The sequence below is a fragment of the Vombatus ursinus genome, unplaced genomic scaffold (genome assembly GCF_900497805.2).
Source record: "Vombatus ursinus unplaced genomic scaffold, bare-nosed wombat genome assembly UNPS02014780.1, whole genome shotgun sequence".
NCBI lineage: Eukaryota > Metazoa > Chordata > Mammalia > Diprotodontia > Vombatidae > Vombatus > Vombatus ursinus.
Genome location: NW_020954558.1, coordinates 2,652,463 through 2,672,414, shown reverse-complemented (window position 1 = coordinate 2,672,414; position 19,952 = coordinate 2,652,463). Strand labels below are relative to the sequence as shown.

The 19,952-nt window shown below is 43.0% G+C and overlaps 1 protein-coding gene across 2 annotated transcripts in view; it reads left to right on the top strand.

The window, feature by feature from the left end:
* Positions 1-19,952, top strand: part of CLPB (ClpB homolog, mitochondrial AAA ATPase chaperonin) — a 193,253-nt gene that overhangs the window by 44,513 nt on the left and 128,788 nt on the right. For both annotated transcript variants that reach the window (XM_027866236.1, XM_027866235.1), the window contains exon 4: positions 16,255-16,358. In XM_027866236.1, coding sequence (XP_027722037.1) covers positions 16,255-16,358 — 104 coding nt within the window. The remainder of the gene's footprint in view (positions 1-16,254; positions 16,359-19,952) is intronic.

Here is a 19,952-nt window from a genome sequence, read left to right as displayed (position 1 = left end):
AAAAAAAAAAAAAAAAAAAAAAAAAAAAAAAAAAAAAAAAAAAAAGGAACTCCCTTCAAGGAGTTCACATTTTAATGGGGAAGAAAACATGAAAGAACGCTGAAAAGGGGAGAGGAAAGAGTTACCCACAAGTGAGGAAGTAGGGAGAAACAGGAGCAGGGACCCAGAGGGGAATGAAGCACTAAGCATGACTGGCCTGGGGGCCCTTCCAAGAGGAAGAGACAAATCAAAGGAAGGGGCCCTTTAACTTATTTATTTCCTTATCTGTAAATGAGTAGAGGGGTATATGGGTGTTCAGGAGGACCAGCACCTCTAGCATGAGGGTTTGCTGAACCCTTTTCAAGGCTGCTCCTCTACCTTTGGTGTCCACCTGATTCACCCACCCACTACTCACCGGTGGCTCCAAGAAGCTGTAGCATGTACAGCAGCCATACTCTGGTAAACCATCTTGGCAGACAGGCTAAATCAGGTTGTGGGTAACCAGCAGGCCATCCACCCCAAGCATGTGAAGACTTCTCCCAGCAGAACAAGCGGGTGAGAACAGTTTGTTCTACTGGCCATGAAGGTAGCTAAAGCAGACACTGTGGAACACTTAGAACTTGGTCAGACATCGGAAGTGCCAAGGTCCCAGGCCATCGCCAGTCATCTTGACTCTTGTCTTGCCACTGGACTTTGATGACTCAGGAAGAGAGAGTGAGGCTGACAACTATGTGCAACTCTGCCTCACTGGAATCCAATTCATGGGCCAGTCAGGACATCACCCATTACATTGTGGTGTCTTTGGTCCTTTTCCAAAAAACACCAACAACAACAAAAATGAGTAGAGTATACTGATTGATCTCCCTAAGGTTCCTTCTAGCTTTAAATCTATGATCCTGTGACAAGAAAATTTCCTGCAAGTCTCTTCTGGCTCTCTACTGGGCTTCATATGAAGTACAGAGGAACCTAAAGACTGAAGAGAAAACCTCTGTCAGGCCTCGGCCTTTCTCCCAGAACCCTCTCTGCAGTGGAGATTTCCATGCTGCTAACCTACACATAGACTTCATCTTCTGCCTGCCTTAAACCTTTTCCAACTGGGTGTCTGCTGATACCCTCACCACCCCGCAGCCACTTTCCAGCCATGGTCCTGGGACTTCTTTAGAGCCCTCAAATTGGGTTAATTTTTTTTCTTATTAACTGTTTTATAGCCACACTCACAGAGCCCGTTTTTTTTTAAAGTTTTTCTTTTTCATTGCTCCCTTTTGTTTTTACATCATCTTTAATTTCCAAATGTCTTTCCCCTCTCTCCTATCATTCCCCATAACAAAGAATAAGAAAGAGAGTAAAAAAACATTTCATCAGAACTGACCAACAACATATTACCTGATCCTGTTGCCATAGGCAATATTTGCTACTCATCTATACTCTCTGCAAAGAAGGGGAAGGGTGGTTCACTAATTCATCTCTTCTCCGGGTCAGAGCTTGGTCATTATGTTTGCACAGTAGTCAGTCAGCAGGCATTTATTAAGCACCTACTATGTGCCAGGCACTGTACTAATTGCTCAGTTTTTTGTTATTCATTCCATTTACATTGTTGAAGAAAGGTCTGTATTGTTTTCCTGGTTCTTCCTTCTTCACTATGCATCAGTTCATATGTCTTCCCATGCTCCTCTATATTCTTTGTTTTTTGTGGTTTAGTAATAAACTATTACCTTCATTTGTTTAGCTCTTCTCCATTCAGTGGAAATCTACTTTTCCAGTTCTTTATCACTGATACCAAAAACAAAAAACAACAACCCTGCCCAGTGATTTGTTGTTTGGAAGTCTGTTTAAAGCCACTTTGAGAAATTCACTTTTTCTTTTCTTTTTTTTTCCAGTTTTTCTTTTTCTTTTCCTTCCTTAAAGTTTTTCTTGCTTTTTAATAATGTCAGAAGTGGAATTTTAACCTAGGGCACCTTTTCTTGTTTGGGGTCCAAGTACTGCACTTTATCTTTTGCACTACACAGCCCCACCCCAGTATTTGTGCATTTTATTTCATTACCATTAAATTTCATTTTATTAGAGTTAATACATTTGTAATCATTAGAAATTTGCATGAGTTTCCAAGAGGTTGTGACTTATTCATGGTCAGACAACTAGTAAAATTCCCAACGGCTTTATCCATGCTCTGCCTTTCTCCTGTCTAATAACCTTGAGTTAGAGAAAATAAAATGAGAATGGAATGGTCTGCTTTCTCTCCGTGATTCATTATCATGAACTTCTCCTTTCCCAAGCAGTGGGCCTGACCTTTTTTTGATCTTCTTTGTTCCCCAACATAGGTTTAAAAATAATGTCCTTTTTGTTGTCCTTAGGATTCACCTGGCCTCAGTTTGTCCTGAGCTTTATCGTTCCTGGTGGTAGCCTTAAAGTACCACACCCCTCTTTTATTTGTTTCCGTCTCTTATAAACACTGTCTTTAAACCCAAGTTTGTTGGTGAGTTGGTCTCTTTTGAAACCACTTGCCTTTTCTTCCTCATCAGATCATTTGTACCTAAATCTTTAAAATATCATTCTTAAGAAACTGCACTCCCTTGAGTCAGAGAAATCATTTGTTCCAACCCCCCTCTTTTTACAGATGAAGAAACAGAATAGCTAAATGATTTGTCTGAAGTCACACAGATAGTAAGTGGCAAAGCTGGGATTCGAAACCAGATCTTCCAACTCTACACCTAGCATACCTTCTGTCTGCTCCTCCACGTGTAGGGATCCCCTCGATTCTTAGTTCTTTCCAGTTTGATCTCCTGAAATCTTATACACAGAACAGATGAATGCCGGGGTCCCAATCCTCATCTTTCACATATTCTAGTGATTACTCTTTCCTGTGATTCCCATCATTTACACTTCAGCTAGTTCTTTATTATTCTGAACCAGGCCCAGGCTTGCTTCCTTCTCTCTGGTTTCATATTGTCATAGATTTAGCACTAGAGGGACCTCACAGGTCATCTTGAACCTTTAGGTATCTTTAGATAGCTTTTCAATAGGTGCAGTGGATAAAGTACCTTGCCTTGAGTCAGGAAGACCTGAGTTCAGATTTGGTTTCAGATGTTTGCTAGCTTGTGACACTCGACCTCCATTTCCTCCACTGTAAAATGGGAATAATAACAGCACCTACCTCACAGAGTTGTTGGAAGATCAAATGAAATATTTGTAAGGCACTTTAGCACAGTGTCTTGCACATGGTAGGTTCTATATAAATGCTTATTCACTCCCCCCCCCCCCATTTTGCAGATGAAGAAACTGAGACCCAGCAAATAGAATTGATTTGCCCCAAAACAGTCTAGAGATGCTAGGAATTAAATCCAGGGTATTATACTTGCTAATATGTTATCTGCTATAAAAGTTGAAGTGATTAGCAAGACCAGAATTTATCAGCTGTTCTGTTTTTAGCAGAAAGAGATCTTCCATAGATATCCGAAGAGTAGAAGTCCTCCATCACAATTATTACTTATCTGTGCCAGGTTTGATTTCCATCAAAAACATGTCATCAGATTCCTCCAACTGGCTTGTGACAGCTTTTATTATCCATCTCATCAAGGTGCTGCCTCTGTTTCTCTTTCCTTAAGTCATGCCTTACATCCCCCTCAGGTTCTTGAATTTCTGTACAGATAACTCTCTTCTTGGTTATATGTGCAGTGTTAGTACTTCCCTTCTACCTTATCTGTTCATAAGGGACCTTTCCCTTGTGGTAGTCTTGTCATGAGTCGAGTGCCACCAAGTCGTATATGTGTGGGATCATGTTTACGTCCTTAAATTTAGGGTCTCTCTTTCACTTTATTACTTCTGCTTTGTGCTTCAGTGTAGAAACATCTGAGGCCATGAGTATCATTTCTCAGGTCAAAGTCATTCTCCAAGGCCAATTCCAGAACTGATTATCCCCTGTGGATCCATGATTTAGGATAGTGTGATGAGGTTGGGAGGTCACAGAATCAAAGAACATTAGAGGTAGAAGGGCTCTTATCAATCTTCTAGCCCAGCCCCCTCATTTCAAAGAAGGGACCAAGGAGAGACCCAGAGAGGGAAAAGGACTTGCCCCATGTAACTCAGCTAATTATTGGCATCTCCCATAGCTTCCTACTCCTGCTTTGGAGTCATAAGATTTAGAATAAGGGACCTTAAAGGTCATTCCCCACCTCCCCCCATCCCCAGAGTCATTTAACATTCCTCTCCCCTCAAGTCCTTTTGCCTCTTGGGAGTGGGAGGAACAGGGGCATGAACTTTCAAATAAAGGTTTCTGAGATTCCCCTGAGAGAGCCTGTGTTTCTGAGATCCCTCTTCCTGACAGAAAGATGGGGTCTCCTCATGGAGCAGGCTTCAGTTTCTTCATCTGTAGGTTGAAGGGGGCAGGGTACAGAGAGCCCTTCCATCTGGGATCCCATGACTTTGCCCAACCTCTTCAGTCTTTTGCCATGACAGTGAGAAATCAAATAATTATTGGTAATAGTTCAATGCTTTGCATTTGTCTGGCACTACGTACTTTTTCCAAGTGCTTGCACATTCCTCATCTCATTTGAGCCTCACAATATTACTAGCTGGGTGACCTTGGGCGAGTCATCCTTCCTCAACAAACTATAATTCTGTGAACCACCCTGTGAGAGAGGAGCAGTGTTCTGACCTGCCACACTTCCCACAAACCAGAGCCACGGGGCTTTGTTCCATGCCAGATTTCTTTCTTCCTCTCAGTCCCCAAGGTCGAGCAGATTTGAGAGTCTTGGGTCTTGGAGCATAGTCCGTACACACATACCAGATATCCAGTATAAGGCAGTTCTGGCTTCTCACCAAGTTTACATCATGGAAGGGTGCCATACCTGCAGACAACATGGGTTTCTAGCAGACCTGACTCAAGACCTGAATTAGCTCTGTGTTCTGCTCTGCCCTTCCCATCTCCTCGCCTTTGCCTTGGCTGTCCCCCTACCTGGAATGCTCTCCCTCCTCACCTTTGCTTCTTAAAATCCTTCAGTTTTTTCAAAATCCTTCTCAACCACCTTCTTCTACATGAAACTTTTTCTGATTACCTCAACTGCTTGTGCCCTTCTCCTTCGCCCTTCAAAAAAAAAAAAAACTTATTTTATATTTATTTTCATTTATTCATGTACATGTCTTCCCTCTGAAGTTGCACAGTAGAATGAGAATACTGTCTTTGTGTTCTCCTTGGAATTTATGGTGCCCATCAAATGTTCTGTGTTCTTTCAACCTGTTGGGGGGGAAAGTGTTCTCCAAAACATCATATTGTATTGAAAATTCCTTTCTAGTGAGATAATTCCTCTTCAGACTGTACTGGCTGGAGCTGCCTTCAAGGCTGTCTCTGTCACACACAGGGCACAGGCCAGAATCTGCATCTAGACCTGCCCCTCTCTCTGAACGATAGGTTGCATCTCACCCCCTTCATTTTGTGTTCAGAGCAGAAGCACTTACGGCAGCTGACTTAACTCCCTAGTGAGCTGTGGCCAAGCCCTGCCCTTTGAGTCACTGTCCAGATGAGTGAAGACTTGAATCTTGCAGATGAGTGGTCCCTGTCTCTGATATAAACCCATTTGGCAAATTAAACCCTGGCCTACCAAGGCTGCCCCGTAGGAAATGCCTACAGTCCCAGAAATCTCCACACCCTATCCTGAACATATGGCAGCCTTTCTTACCACCCTCCTAGCCACATATGCTTTCTTCTCAGCCTTGCTTGAAAGCTGTTTGGTACCTAGACATTAGTTTGAATAAGTGCCCCTTTATTAAGTGCCTACTATGTACTAGTCACTGAAGGGAAAATAGGGAAATAGCCCCTGCCCTGAAGGAGTTCACATTCATTCTTTTGGGAAAACAATATGCACATCAATAACTAAATAGAAAACACATACAAAGCAATTCCAAGGGGAGGCCACAGGTCTGATATGAAGGACAGTTTGTTAACAATAGAACAGACATTCCAAAGTACACAATAGTAGGATAGAGGGAGATGAGACTGCCATGGATGGGTATGAGGGAGTGGGGAGTGTACATAGCTAAGAAAGCTTCCTTCCAAGCAGCCTACCACTCAATAGCTTAAGGATTCTGAAAGGATTTGTAAGGCAGTGAATTGTCATGCTCTGTCCACATGAACAATGGTAATATTGATTTAAGTGTCAATCCTGAACAACAGGTAGAAACATGTTCAACCAAAGGAAAGCAAATGATGAGTCCCTGGTCCTGCCTTGCCTCATGATCAAGGCAATGGCTGGTGGAACATGTAGGCCGAGCTAGTTGGTAGAAGATTGAGGCTTGTTTGATATATTTTCACTGTCCAGTCAACTTGATCACTTCTACTCTAAGGCCCCATGCACCCTCAGTAGATTATCTCCCTCAAAGTGGTATGACAACTTTGAATCTCCACTGGCTGATGAGGAAGACAAGTAGGCTTCATCCTTCTCAATTTACAGAAGCATTTTGATACCATTGACCACCCTTTCCTCTCTAGGTTTTTGTGTCACTATTCTGGGTCCTCCTCATGCAAAGGTATGTTCTTAGTCTCCTTTGCTGGTTCGTCCATATCTTGCCCTCCACACTTTGGGTGATCCTCAAGGCTATGCCCTGGGTTCTCTTCTTTATTTTCTCTGTCTACACTCTTTCATTCAGTGACCTCATCAGCTCCCCCTTGGATTTAGCAAAATTAAATTATTATCTCTATGCAGATGACTCACAGATCTAGAGATCCAGACTTATTCTTTCTCCTGTACTCCAGTCTCACACCTCCAACTGCCTACTGGATATTTCAAAACAAATGTCTGGTAGTTATCTCAAACTCATAATGTCCCAAACTGAACTCATTGCCTTTTAATTTGTTAATCGGGTTTCAGTTGGATTAGAGGCAAGGACTATTCATCTTCAGGATTAATTATAAGTCTTCACTGACCCAAAGTCCACCCTTCTTCTGAACTTTCCTTTTTAATTAATCAGTAAACTTTTGTGAAATGTCTACTATGTGTCAGGCATTGTATTAATTGCTAGGGACTCAAAAAGAGGCAAGACAGTCCCTGCCCACAAGGACCTCACAATCTGATGGGGAAGACAAAAATCCTCTCTGGCATTTAAAGTCCTTCCAGAATGGGCCCCTTCCTTCCTTTCTCCTACATATGCTATACAATCCAGTGACACAGTATGCCATTTCTCAGCTCCATGCCTCTTCACTCTCAGTTTCCTGTGCCTAGAATAGTCTCCCTTCTTGTTTACCCCTTGTTTTCCTTGACTTTCTTCAAGAATCTGCTCAAAACCCACTGTCTGCCAGAGGCCTCAATTGCTAGTGCAGTCCTTCTTAGAATACCTTTCCTTTATACTGGGGAGGTGTGTGTTTATATCTATATAGATATATACATAGAGAGAGAGAGAGAGAGAGAACATAGATCGTTGTTTGCATGTTTTCCCCCCATTAGACCATGAGCATCATAATGGCCAGCACCATGTTTTTAATTTTCTTCCCCCAGAGCTTAGCACAGTACCTAGCGTATAGCACATAATAAGCACTTAATTAATGCATACTGATTGATTGCATTTTAGTAATGATGACCTCTGACTTAGGAACTTAAGGCAGACACTGAAAGGCTACTTGTTGAGGATGTTGTAGAGGCTATCCATTTTCAGGTAGATGACCCAAGGCCTGGTACCTTTCTAAGAGTCTGTGTAACAGGTCATTCTTTCTCTTCTCTCTCCCCCTTCCAATTCGTTCCTTCCTACTACCATTTAAATAATCACTGGCCGACTCCTGTTCAGAAATCTTCAGTGATTTTCTGTTGCAGAGTTTAGACTCCTTTACCTGGCAGTCAAAGCCCTCTACAATCTGTTACCACCCATCTTTCCAAACATATTTCTCACCTCTACCTCCCCTACATTCCAGCTATCTATTCTCCTACCATCTCCCACCATAATTTGTGTAGCACACTCCATCCCTTTCCTCATGTATTTTTTTAATGTGTGAAATGCCCTTCCTCCCCCGTTTGCCTATTGACTTGCTTCCCATCCTTTGAAGCCCATCTCAAATATGACCTCTTCCCCAAAGCACTCCTTTGTCCTCCTAGTTGATAATGATTCCCCCCTCCTCTGATATTAAATGGCACTTTGTTTTGCATCTCTCTAATGCACTTAAACATTTGGATTGACTTTTTTGAGTATGCAGTAAGGAATCAGGAAAGATTTGTTGGAGGCTCACTAGTCTGGGTAGGCACTTAGTCACCATCATTATAATTGGATGCCCATAGTTACCCAGCTTCTAGAATTTCAGCAGTCCCAGCCATCCTTGCCATGCTTTAAGTGCTTGAGGATATGACATGAACCCCAGAGAATATAAACAGTGCTCTCTGAGGCTGCAGGATGAGTCATTGGCCTGGACAGAGCCCTTGGGGTCTAGCTCATAGGTCTTCTTTCCTAGCTTTCTGCTTTAGAAGGTGAATTGCATATTTCTTGTGATTGGGTTAGCGCCCACGATGATGAACCAAATCACTTTTCCTTCCCCATCACGCTGGGCTATTCTCTGCCCTCCGGAGCCAAGGGGACTGTACTCGGTTGCTTGGACATGTCCTGCTGCCTGCAAATTGGACAGAGACGATCAATACCTCTGAACCCAGAAATGTCTGGAAGAAGAGATCGGTGCCATGGGCTGCCCAGAGGGACAGCCTGACATGAGACTCTCAGGCACAATTGAAGGGTGATTGGATGGAACAGCTAAATATTGACCAAATTATTGTCCCTTTGAGTTTAGACCAGCACATCCTTTTCACTTGGATTTTAAATCAGCCAGATCTGGAAAGGATAGGATTGTGTGGCTGTGAATGCAGAAAAGCTGATTTCCTTTTTGTGAAGCTACTAGGAACCAAGGCAGGGCTGAGCATTGTGCTCAGTAAATAGACTAATAGTAACCTAGATTTCAGGGAAAACATTTGTCAAAGGCTCTGATGCTATCCTGGTGGACTAGGTGGGGATGCAGACTGGACAATATAAGTGGACTTGATATCATTAAAGGAACAGACCCATTGATGGGTCCGTGTCAACTTAGAGGAAAGTCTCTAATGGACCATCTCATGGATTTTTCCTTGGGCCTGTGCTGTTCATTGTGTGCTATGTTTTTATCATTGATTTGGCTGAAATCAGTATGTAAGAAGTTACCAGACATGCATAGGACACAGGTAGAAGGATTAGCTAACACTATGTGATTAGGGGCCAAGTCCAAAAAGAAGGCTAAAACAGCTTGAATAAGATAAAATGTGATAGAGATAAATGTGAAGTCCTACCCTTGGGCTCAAGAAGTCACCTTCACAGGATGAGAAGGGAGAGGGTTGAGGTTAAACAAAAGTTCATGTGGAAAAGATCTCAAGGTTTTAGTGGATTGTAAGCTCACAGAATCTAGGAGCCAGAAAGGAGTATGGTAGCCATCATCCAAGCCATCCCTGAATGAGATTCTTCACCAACTCTTAGCAATGTACTCCCAGCAAGGTGAATTGAAGACAAGACATTCTGCGGGAGGTAGCCCATTCTGTTACTGGGTATATCTAAGTTTTTCCTTGCGTCCAACCTAAATCTGCTTCTCTGCAACCTTTAGTAACCTAGCAGTTGCATCTGTGATATCTTTCAATGTAGTGCCTGGTAGCCTGACTTTAAATAAGAGTCAGTACACAGACAAGCCCCCCCCCCCCCAAAAAAAGGCTAATATTGCCTTGTTCTTCTTTGAGGGTCATGAATAGTATCTAAAGGAGGAAGGGGAGAGTTACATTATCATTGTCATTTGCTCTGGCCAAATAACATCCAGCATTTTGTGTTGAATCCTAGGCACTGTATTTCAGGAAGGATATTTAATTAACTAGATCATATCGGGTGAGGGTGGGAGGTGGGTGGTATGAAGGTCACTGGTACTGTTTAGACTGAAGACATGAAGACTTAAAAGCAGCACAGTAGTTTTTCAAGTATTCAAAGGATTATTGTGTGGAAGAGTTGTGGTCCAGAAACTAAAGATAAAACATCACTCAGCTAATAAATAGCAGAACCAGGTTATGAACCTTGGGCCTCCAACTCCAAATCTAGCAGTTTCCAATGCCCCACTCTGCCTCCCACCCCTAAAAAAGTGCTTTAGTCATACAGGGGGAGGAGGGGCACCATGATATTGTGGGAAAAACAGTGGCTTCCTAGTTAGAGGACCTGGATTCAGACACTGTCACTTAAAAGCCTTCTAACCATTAGGAAGTCACTTACCTGTCTTAGGGCCTCATTTCTGTCATCTGTAAAATTAGGGGGAGAGAGCCCCCATCTCTCTTTGACATTCTGTGATTCTGTAGGTTTTGTGTGAATTAAAACAAGCACACTTTTTCAGGTTACTGAAAATCTATCCCTTCAAGCACCAAAACCTTTTTCTTATTTTAACTATGTTAGGTACCAATATTTCTAAAGGATACTCTACACTTTGATGCCTTCTTAAGTAGAGGATATGGGACATTGGTTTTGGCTTATTTGAAAGCTTACAGATGAACATCATTTACTAACAGATGTTTAGAAAAGCCAAGTGGTGCAGTAGTTAGACTTCTGGATGGGGAGTCTGAAGGACCTGGATTCACATTCTACCTCCCACCTGAACTGTTTGACCACAGGCAAGCCACTAACCTCTGTGGGAGTCAGCCAACTCTGTAAGACTTATTACGAAGTTGGAGGTGGGATCAGTGGACTGTATCTGATTGTTTATTATCACCTTAGCAAATTATATCTAGTATTTTTCCAAAGTCAGGTCAGTCTTTTCATATTGTATACTGGGATTGCACAGTCACAGAGTTGGGTTTTTTTTTCCTTTTATTTTGGAGGCAGCCGAGGTTAAGTGACTTGCTCAAGGTCACTCAGCAAGTAAGTTTCTGAGGCTGGATTTGAACCCTCCTGACCCCAGGGACAGTGCCCTATCCACAGTGCCATCGAGCTGCCCTCAGCTGGAAGGGATCTCAGCAACTTCCTAGTCCAGTACAGTCCTAAAAAAGGGTTCATTATACTATACTTAATAGATGGCCATTCAGCCTCTTCTTAAAGACCTCCGGCGAGATACCTCCCACATCAGGCCCATTTCACCTTGAGATAGCTCTGATTGTTAGAAAGCCTTTCCTGAAGTTTCCTCCTAAGTCTTCTTGAGGTTGAACATCCCAAGTTCCTTCACCCAGTTCTTAAGGCCTCTCACTGACCTGCTTGCTCTCTTGTGGACATACTCCAGCTTATCGGTGTCACTTCTGAACTCTGCATCCAGAACTGAGCATAAAAATCAAGCTCATGGTCTGAGCACAGTACAGAGGGACTTGTCCAGACCCTTATTCCTGGAAGCTCTACCTCTCTTAATGCACCCCTAAATCACATTAGCTGTCTTGGCTACAATAGAACAACTGGTAACATTTATTAAGCTTTAGTCTACTATTTAGATCCCCAGATCTGTTTCACGCAAACTGCTGTCTTAATTATGACTCCCCCATCTTGTATTTGTGAAGTCATTTAACTCCCTTTTATACTAGGCTAAACAAAAACATAATTAGAACTTAATGTTATTGAGTTAATGTTATTGAAGCAACATCTTCTTCATTGATTATCCTTTGCCACATAGCCTGTCTACCAGCTAGCCCATCTCCTCTGCCCTAGCAAGACCACCAGACCAGAACCCATCTAAAAGGACCAACAGGAACAGGCACCACAAGAAGCTGCCTCGATGTCCCCTGCCTCCAAAAAAAAAAAAAAAACCTCCTCCTAGTATGCCTTTCCTCTTCATCTTGAATGGATGCTAACAGCCGTATCTACCCACCCCCTTTCAGGAGGAATCTAACAGTCCCTGCTCCCCTGGAACCCTCAAAGGCCTTCTCCCCCTGTTCCCAGTAGTGGTAGGTTAAACCTCTTTTAATCTACCCAACCCTTGCCAGGACAACATGACCACTCAAGCTGCTTGAATGGCAGTCACCATCTATAATTCATCTGGTAAGATGGAAGACCATGTGGCCTTACTGTCTCCTTGGCACTAAACCCTCCAGATGTCTAGGCGTTGCCATCTGACCTGCTAGCATACCCAAAGGTCCACAAGGCCTTATCATCATCCCATTTCTTCCAGGTAAATTTACATCACCCATAATTATGTAAGAATAGTTTCATAAAGACTTTTTAGAACTCTGATATAGTGATAAACCCTGAGACCAGAGACTTGAAGAAACACACCAACCAAAAAATGCAGATTAAGACTATTTCTAGACATGGATTTGTTTTGTTCTAGACTATACATATTTGTTATGAGGGTTGTCTTTTTCTTTAGTCTTCTTGGTGAGCAATGGAATGAGGAGATAATAAATGCTTTTAAATAAATAAATTTATCTTTTTAAGAAAAATTTAGTCCCCCAATGTCATTAGAAAACAAAACAGCTCCTAACAATTCCATCTCTTCGTCTCCTAAAGCCCTTCTTTTTTTTTAATCCTAGCAAGATTTTTTTCATTATTTTTTTTAAGAATTTGAATTTTTAAAAAATTTTCAGTTAACAAAAAATATCTTTTCTTTCCCTTCTACCCTTCATTGGGAAAAAGAAAAAAAACCTAGAAATAAACATACATAGTAAAACAAAAGAAATTCCCGTATCTATGCCCTTACTAAAAAAAGAGTTACCTGAACCATCTCTTCCTGGGAAAAGGAAACCTGCCAGTTAGAGAGGACCTGAATCATTCCCCTGGGCCATGTAGAAGAATCTCAGGACAAAAATCTCAAAGCCCAGGCAATTGCCCAAAGACTGAATAAAGAAGGACTGGATGGGGGTTAACTGGGATTGTCTAAAAGTAATCTGTCCCAATCAGATTTAGCCTCCTGGAGGCTCAATCCAAGGAATGCTGGACCAGAGAGAGGCGTCCCACCCCTTCCTATGATTCGGTTGTTGTCTCTCAGTCATTTTTCTGTCATGTCTGACTCTTTAAGACCCCATTGGGATTTTCTTGGGAAAGATACTGAAGTGGTTTGCCATGTCATCCAGCTAATTTTACAGATTAGGAAATCAAGGCAAACAAGGTTAAATGACTTGCCCAAGGTCACACAGCTGAGGCCAGATTTGAACTCAGGAAGATAAGTCTTCCTGACTCTAGGCTGGGCACCCTATACACTGCACCACCTAGCTGCTCATATTCCTAGGGTTAACACCAACTAATAACAGATGTAGCTTTTGGGGTGGGAGAATAGCCAGCCTTAATAATTAGGGCTATGATAATGAAGCTTCAGTTTCAGATGTCCATTTCAACATTCAACAGTGCCAGCTTCCTGGGGATGATAATGGAGAAGGAAAATCCAACAAAATGTGATAGTAGTGAGCCCAATCTTGGGCCTCCTTAGTAAAATGAGTACCCTCATCAGAGGCGATGATGCACAGGAGTCCATAAGGAAGAAAGATAAATTCTGGAAAAGCTTTTGATATCTGCCACAGTGGCAGACTTGACTGGCATTGTAATGCCATGTCCCGAATAAACTGTAGTAATGGCAAACCTCTTGCTCTGAAACAGAAGGACATCGTATTCAAATTTCAAGTCAGAGGCAAGTCTAATATATAGGGTCATGCCATACTGGTATTTCAGAGTTGTACATCTCATCCTTAGTAAAAGAGGTCATATGCTTCTGTGCCCAGCACCCTATAGCATCATGACCATCATGTCTAGGTCAATAATAGACCAAGTCCCCAGATTCTGCTGTTCTCATAAAGAACAGCATCCTGATAATTGAGTTCGGTAGAGGGTGTATGATATCTGTAATGGGCTCTACATCTCACACAAAAAGTTATATTTGGAGGCACCACATATGGCAAAATTCTTCCACTGATCTTGAATCCAGAAAGGAGAAAATTTTGAATGTCCAATGTGTGCTTTCTAGGTCCCAAACTGCTCAACCAGACCTATGGCCACTGCCCAAGAATTGGTATAGATGAAGATCTTATCTGCCCCTTCTCACATGCCAACCATGTAGCTTTCAGCTCATCTTACTGGGAAGTCGTGCCAGGACCCTATCCCTCAAGGAATTCCCTGTTATTGCATTAACAGCCACCAGGGTCCAAATGTGCATGCTCCTCACACTGGGCAGAGCCATCAGTAAACCAAGCAAAACTTTGTTTTTGAAGAACTAAATCCTAATAAGTGGGGGCCCATTCATCTATCAGAGGAGGCAAAGCTTTGGGGGTAGGAGAGGTCTCAGCCTTCAGCAAAGCCCAAACCTATTCATGAAGGGCACTAATACCCAAAGCCCTGCGTAAGCACAGTTTTGAATATCTCGTTTCCATCTAACAATGGAAGCCTGTCATTCCCTACATATCTTATTAGAGGGACCATCATGCATCACCCAACATATCATGGGCAACTCTGGATAATGGAGATAGTATTCAGTAGCAGCTCAGTCTTGTTAACAGGCAGGTAAATGTAACATAAGAGGCATTCAGCCAGCCCAGGTGGCACTCTGCATCATCAATATAATGGTGACCATTAGTGTTCTCAGGAATGAAGGCACCATTAAGAAGGAGAATTCAGATAACTGAGAAAGAGTGGTGGTACAATACAGAACTCCACCTCCAAAGAAAGCCCAACTACTTTTGCTAGTCCTGGCCACAGGAATAGAGAAAAAAGCATTGTCAAGATTGATTACACTGTGCCACCCACCTGGTGCCTGGACTTCCAGTCCACCACACTGACAAGGTCAGGAACAGCTGTGACAATTGTTTAAAAAAATTTTATGATCACTCTGAGCCCCCAAGTACCATCCATCTTCTTCCCAAGTCACACAGGGTTATTTGTAAGAGGAGTTTGCATAGTGAAGCATGCCGAACTGTTTCATCTCATCACTAAGCAGGAGCTATCTTTTACCACCCAGCCCACTCCCACATATGCACCCAATATGGTTTAATATTAATGACATGGGATGATTCAGACAATTTCAGTATTTTCCATTGGCTCTGCCCATAGTGACTTGGTATGGAAGTTGCCTGTACAGGGCAAGCAGCCATACAGGTGCTGATATGTGACAGTCTTTACTATCCTTTCCCACATGTACTCAATCTGATTAGTCACCACACCTGCCATCTCAGCAAGGATACCCCAACAATGGCCTTTCCCTCCAAAACTCCCAGTGGAAACTGGGATGCCCCTGTGGAGCCATTGAAAGTCCTTGGTATAATAGGAACCTGGCTTCCTGTTGTTCCACGTCACTGGGCAATCAGTTCAGCCCATGAAGCCAATTTAGCCCATCCAGTCTTTGGCCAAGTCTTGTTGTTTCTACCTTCATGATATCTCTACATTTATACTGCCACACCCTAGTTCAGGTTTTTATCACTTTTCATTTGAGTACAGCAGCAACCTTAAGTCTCTCTGCACATCAATCCATCCTCCTCCATTCAGTTGCCAAGGTGGCTTTTCTAAAGCCTAGGTCCTGTTATGTCGTTCCTCTGCTCAGTGAGCTCTAAGGGCTCCCTATTATCTCTAAGATCAAATATTTAAGTCCTCTGGCACTTAAAGCCCTTCCTGATCTGGTATCTTACTACCACCTTACCAGCCATCTTGTACCCTACTCCCCTCAGTGGTATTCGGTGATCTAGCTTCACTGATCCACATGTAGTTCTTTGAACACGAGACTACATCTCCTATCACCATGGCTTTGCACTTACTGGCTGTCCCCCATGCCTGGGATGCTCTGCCTCTTCACCCCCACCTCCTAGTTGTCCTGGCTTCTTTCAAGATTTGACTCAGATCCCACCTTTCTGCAGGAGGCCTTTCCTGTTACCCTCGGCTACTGACACTCAAAAAAGATTTAGGTTACCTTCTTTTATGTGCCTAGTTGTACATGTCTCTCCTTGAGAGGAGAGGGCAGTACCTGAGGGCAGGTACTGTTTTTTGCCCTTCTTTGTATCTCCAGCACATAGCAGAGTGCCTGACACAGTGTAGGTGCTTAATAAATGGTTGTTGATTGATTGACAGGCAGTATGATGTAGTGAAAAGAGTGCTGGGAATGGATTAAGGAAACCTGAGTTCAGATCTTGATTCTGATATCATGCCATGGGACAAGTCACTTTTCCCTTAGTTGCCCCCTCAATGAAATGAGATGCTGTTGGCTCACAACTGACAGACAGAAGCAGTGTTGAGTGTGGTTTACTCTGTAGAGTTCCAGGTGGGACAGACTATACCCGAGCAGATTTGCAGGCATTCCTTAGAGTGTTGTGTGTTTCTGATCCCCTTCCCACTCACTCCTTATGTACTTCTGTTCCCTCCCAGCGTCGTGCAAGTCCTGCTAGCTGCAGGGGCTGATCCCAACCTCGGAGACGAATTCAGCAGCGTCTACAAGACCGCCAAGGAGCAAGGTGTCCACTCCCTGGAAGGTAAGAGGGTCCCCATGAGGACGCAGCTTTTCATTAGTGGTTGCCTTTCTTTTGCGAATGAGAGGTGGGCTGCTCATGTCATAAGAACAAAAATGGTCCAGATGCTGCCTTAGTTACCCACAAGATACTGGAAAGAACCAAAGGAAGGACTCTGGGATATTAAGTCAGTCTTTTATGGGGGCTTTATGAGAAGACACGGACAGGTCTTCTAATGGATGAAGGCATTGAAAATTTGTGATCTGCATCTGCCCCTTGTCACCAGGGCCAGTGTTGGAAGAGGGCAGTACTTTCCTAGAGAGACCAGAAAATCAGGCTACAAATAAATGAAACCCAATGCCAACGCAGCTTGTGCAGGTATCTAGACTTCTTTGACACACTAAAAATGAGTTAACAAGGATGGCGTTGAAAGTCAAGCTTAGGAACAAAGGTTCAAGCTGGATAGGTCCATATCAACTCAGCAAGGTACAGGAGGTTTTGGAGAGCTGTAGGATTCATACCACCTTCTCAGACCTTCTAAGGGCAGCCACTTGAATTCCCTATCCCACTGTATGTACACTATTGTGTCCAAGTATTCACAGGTAGGATCCTTCCTGAGGTTGGAGTCAGCCTATAGGACTAGTACTGTCTGAGGGCCCACACCAGGGAGATCACAAGCACACATGCTATGCATTCATTTCCCCTGAACGTTGTAGGCACCTGCCACCACCCTTGTGCTATAGAACAGCCCTTTTGTAGAAACATCCTTAGCCTCAGACCCATTCATTGTTTTCTTGTGACTGACAGTCTTTTTCTCTTCCTCTTAGCACTCCACAGGCCCCAGTTCCCCTCCCCCCTTCCCTAAATGGGTTGGGAGGGGAAGAATGCTAGGAGACAAGATAAAGAAACTAAGAGTAGGAGAGCCAGGACTGGGACAGGATATACGGACAAAGAAACATGGTTTTTGTAACTTTTTGTCTAAGTATTGTGCCAAGCATGTCTTCTATTATTTCTTACATGTCTTATCTTTTTTATCCCAACTTTTTATTCCTATCCTCTGTAACTAGCACAATGCTGACATACAGTAGGTGCTTAATAAATGGTTGTTGATTCATTGACTGACCTGTGATTTCATGGTATGGAGAATTCTGGATGAGAAAACCCCTGCTCGTACAGATCAGGGCCTTCTCTGCAACTTAGATTCTTAGAGAGTTGCCCTGGAGCCCTGAAAAATTACCAGGGATACATAGCAAGTATATGTCAGAAGCAGAACTTGAACCCAGGACTTTCTGGCATTGAGGTGGGTAATTTCAAAATTCCGTAGTAGAGCCAAGCTAAAGCTAGCGATCATGGTCAGATGTTAAATTAGAGACCCTACCTGCTGGTTATTTGGTCCATCCCCCACCTCACCACCCTGTTTCTTTTCTGTTACTCCTTTCATCTGGACTGAATCATGGAGAGGGCCATTCTGAGGACTTCCCTACTGTTCCCCATATCCAGGGCAGTGTTTTTTAGTCTACTTTTATTCAATAAATGCTTATTATTAAGGGTCTGCTGTTTATGATATTTTGCTTAGCCTAGGGAAAATACAAAATTTAGATAAGGTGTGATTCCTTAGTCTAGCAAAGGGGTGAGCCAGCCATACTGTGGTTGTGTAGTTACATACTCCTGGTTGGCAGTCAAGCTCATAAACAGATAAAAATAATATACAATAGTACACGAGTAGTGTTTTGGAAGTGCTGGGTGATGTGCCGGGGGGCAGGAGTTCTCGGGAGATTGTCAGCCAAGACCTGAGAAGGCTTTCTGGATGGGAAGGGGACATTTGACTTTGACTTTAACAGATAGTTTGGAATTCATCCAACAAAGAAGGAATGCTTTCTAGGCATAGGAAACGGCACCAAAAAAAAAAAAACATGGAAGAATAAAAGTTTACTTGTGTTTTGGGTGCAGATAGGCAACATAATAAAGTAGAATAATCACTGCATTTGGAGTCAAAAGACTTAGAATTAATCCAGGCTCTTGCTCTTTACCAAGCTTTGTGACCTTGCGAAAGTCACTTGAAGTCTCTGAGGCTTAGATTTCCCCCTAATCTATAATTTAGTCCCTTTCAGCTCTCAATCCTATAATCTATGAGTAGGCCATTATGGCTGCAATATAGAGTATAAGTAGTAGTTTGAGGTCATTCTGTTAAGGTTCTCCCAAATTGAAATTGAATTGCAAAGCTCCATGAGCCCCTATAAGCCTCATTTTATCCATTCCCTAGAGTTTGGGGTTCTGTAACATAATGAAATTGTAGATAGGCTTTGAGTTACACAAAAAGAAGAGGCAGTGTCCATAACAATGATGAGACAGCTTCCCCCACAGCCACATTGTGAGCTAGATAACACAAGGGCCCCTCCCTCTGAGTCATACCCCCAGTGAGTGAAGGAGCCGAGAATTCAGGGCAGATCAGTCCAGGTGGAGAGCGCTGATGTTCCATGCCATCCCCTCATCTCCATCACTGCAGAGTAGCATCTCAGGCTAGAGAGCCAAAGGCCACCCATGGGGCTTTTGTAGAGAAAGAATGTATTTAATTAAAAAGTGGATATAACCCTGGCTTCCAGAAAATATGGTGCTTGGATTATCCAGGCCATCCTTAAAAGCCAAATCCACCACTACCCTACTCCTGTCCCCCCACAAATTAGCCAGGATAACCCAGAAGTGATCATATGTTGTTCTTTAAGTATTCTAGGTTGAAGAACCTAGAAATCAGCAGCAGCATCAACAGTGGTATAATTTTGCTGGCAAAGAGAGGGAGAACAGTGAGGGAGGGAGCCACCCACCCAGGCCCTTAGTTTTCAGCCAAGTTCCTTAGAATCAACATTGTAAGATAGTCTCCTGTAGGAAGAAGTCTCTGCTGCCCAGAACATAGGAGATATGTCCTATGAGGCACAAAGTCACTTTCCAGGCATGGGTGGTTAGGGAGGGAAGGGGGGAAGTATGCAGACTCTTCACCTATCTAGGTGCCAAATGGGGGTGATACACTGACAGTGTTGCTTTCTCTTCATAGCGCTATTGTGAGGGCCTCATTATCGATCACATTTCTATAACATTTCCAGGTTTACAAAGCATTGTCCTAACACTAACCCAGCATGGTTAAATAGGTGGAGCAAATGTTATTAGCATTTTACAAACAAGGAAACTGAGCTTCAGAGAGGTTGCCCAGGTTCAGACTGCCAGTAAATAAATGACCAGTGCTAGAAATCAAATCCAGGTTTTTCAACTCTTTTATTTTTTTTTTTGAGATTCAATTTTTTTTATTAATAAATTTGTTTATTTTTAGTTTTCAACATTTACTTCCACAAGATTTTGAGTTCCAAATTTTCACCCCATCTCACCCCTCCCCCCACCCCAAGATGGCATACATTCTGAATACCTCTTCCCCTAGTCTGCCTTCCCTTCTATCTCTTCCCCCCGCTTCTCTTATCCCCTTCCCCTTCTATTTTCCTGTAGGGCTTTTTTGTGATATAATTTACCCCGTTCTACCGCTCCCTTTCTCCTTCTCCTAGTATAATCCGCTCTCACCCGTTAATTTTATTCTCCAGATATGACCCCTTCATCTTCAACTCACCCTGTGCC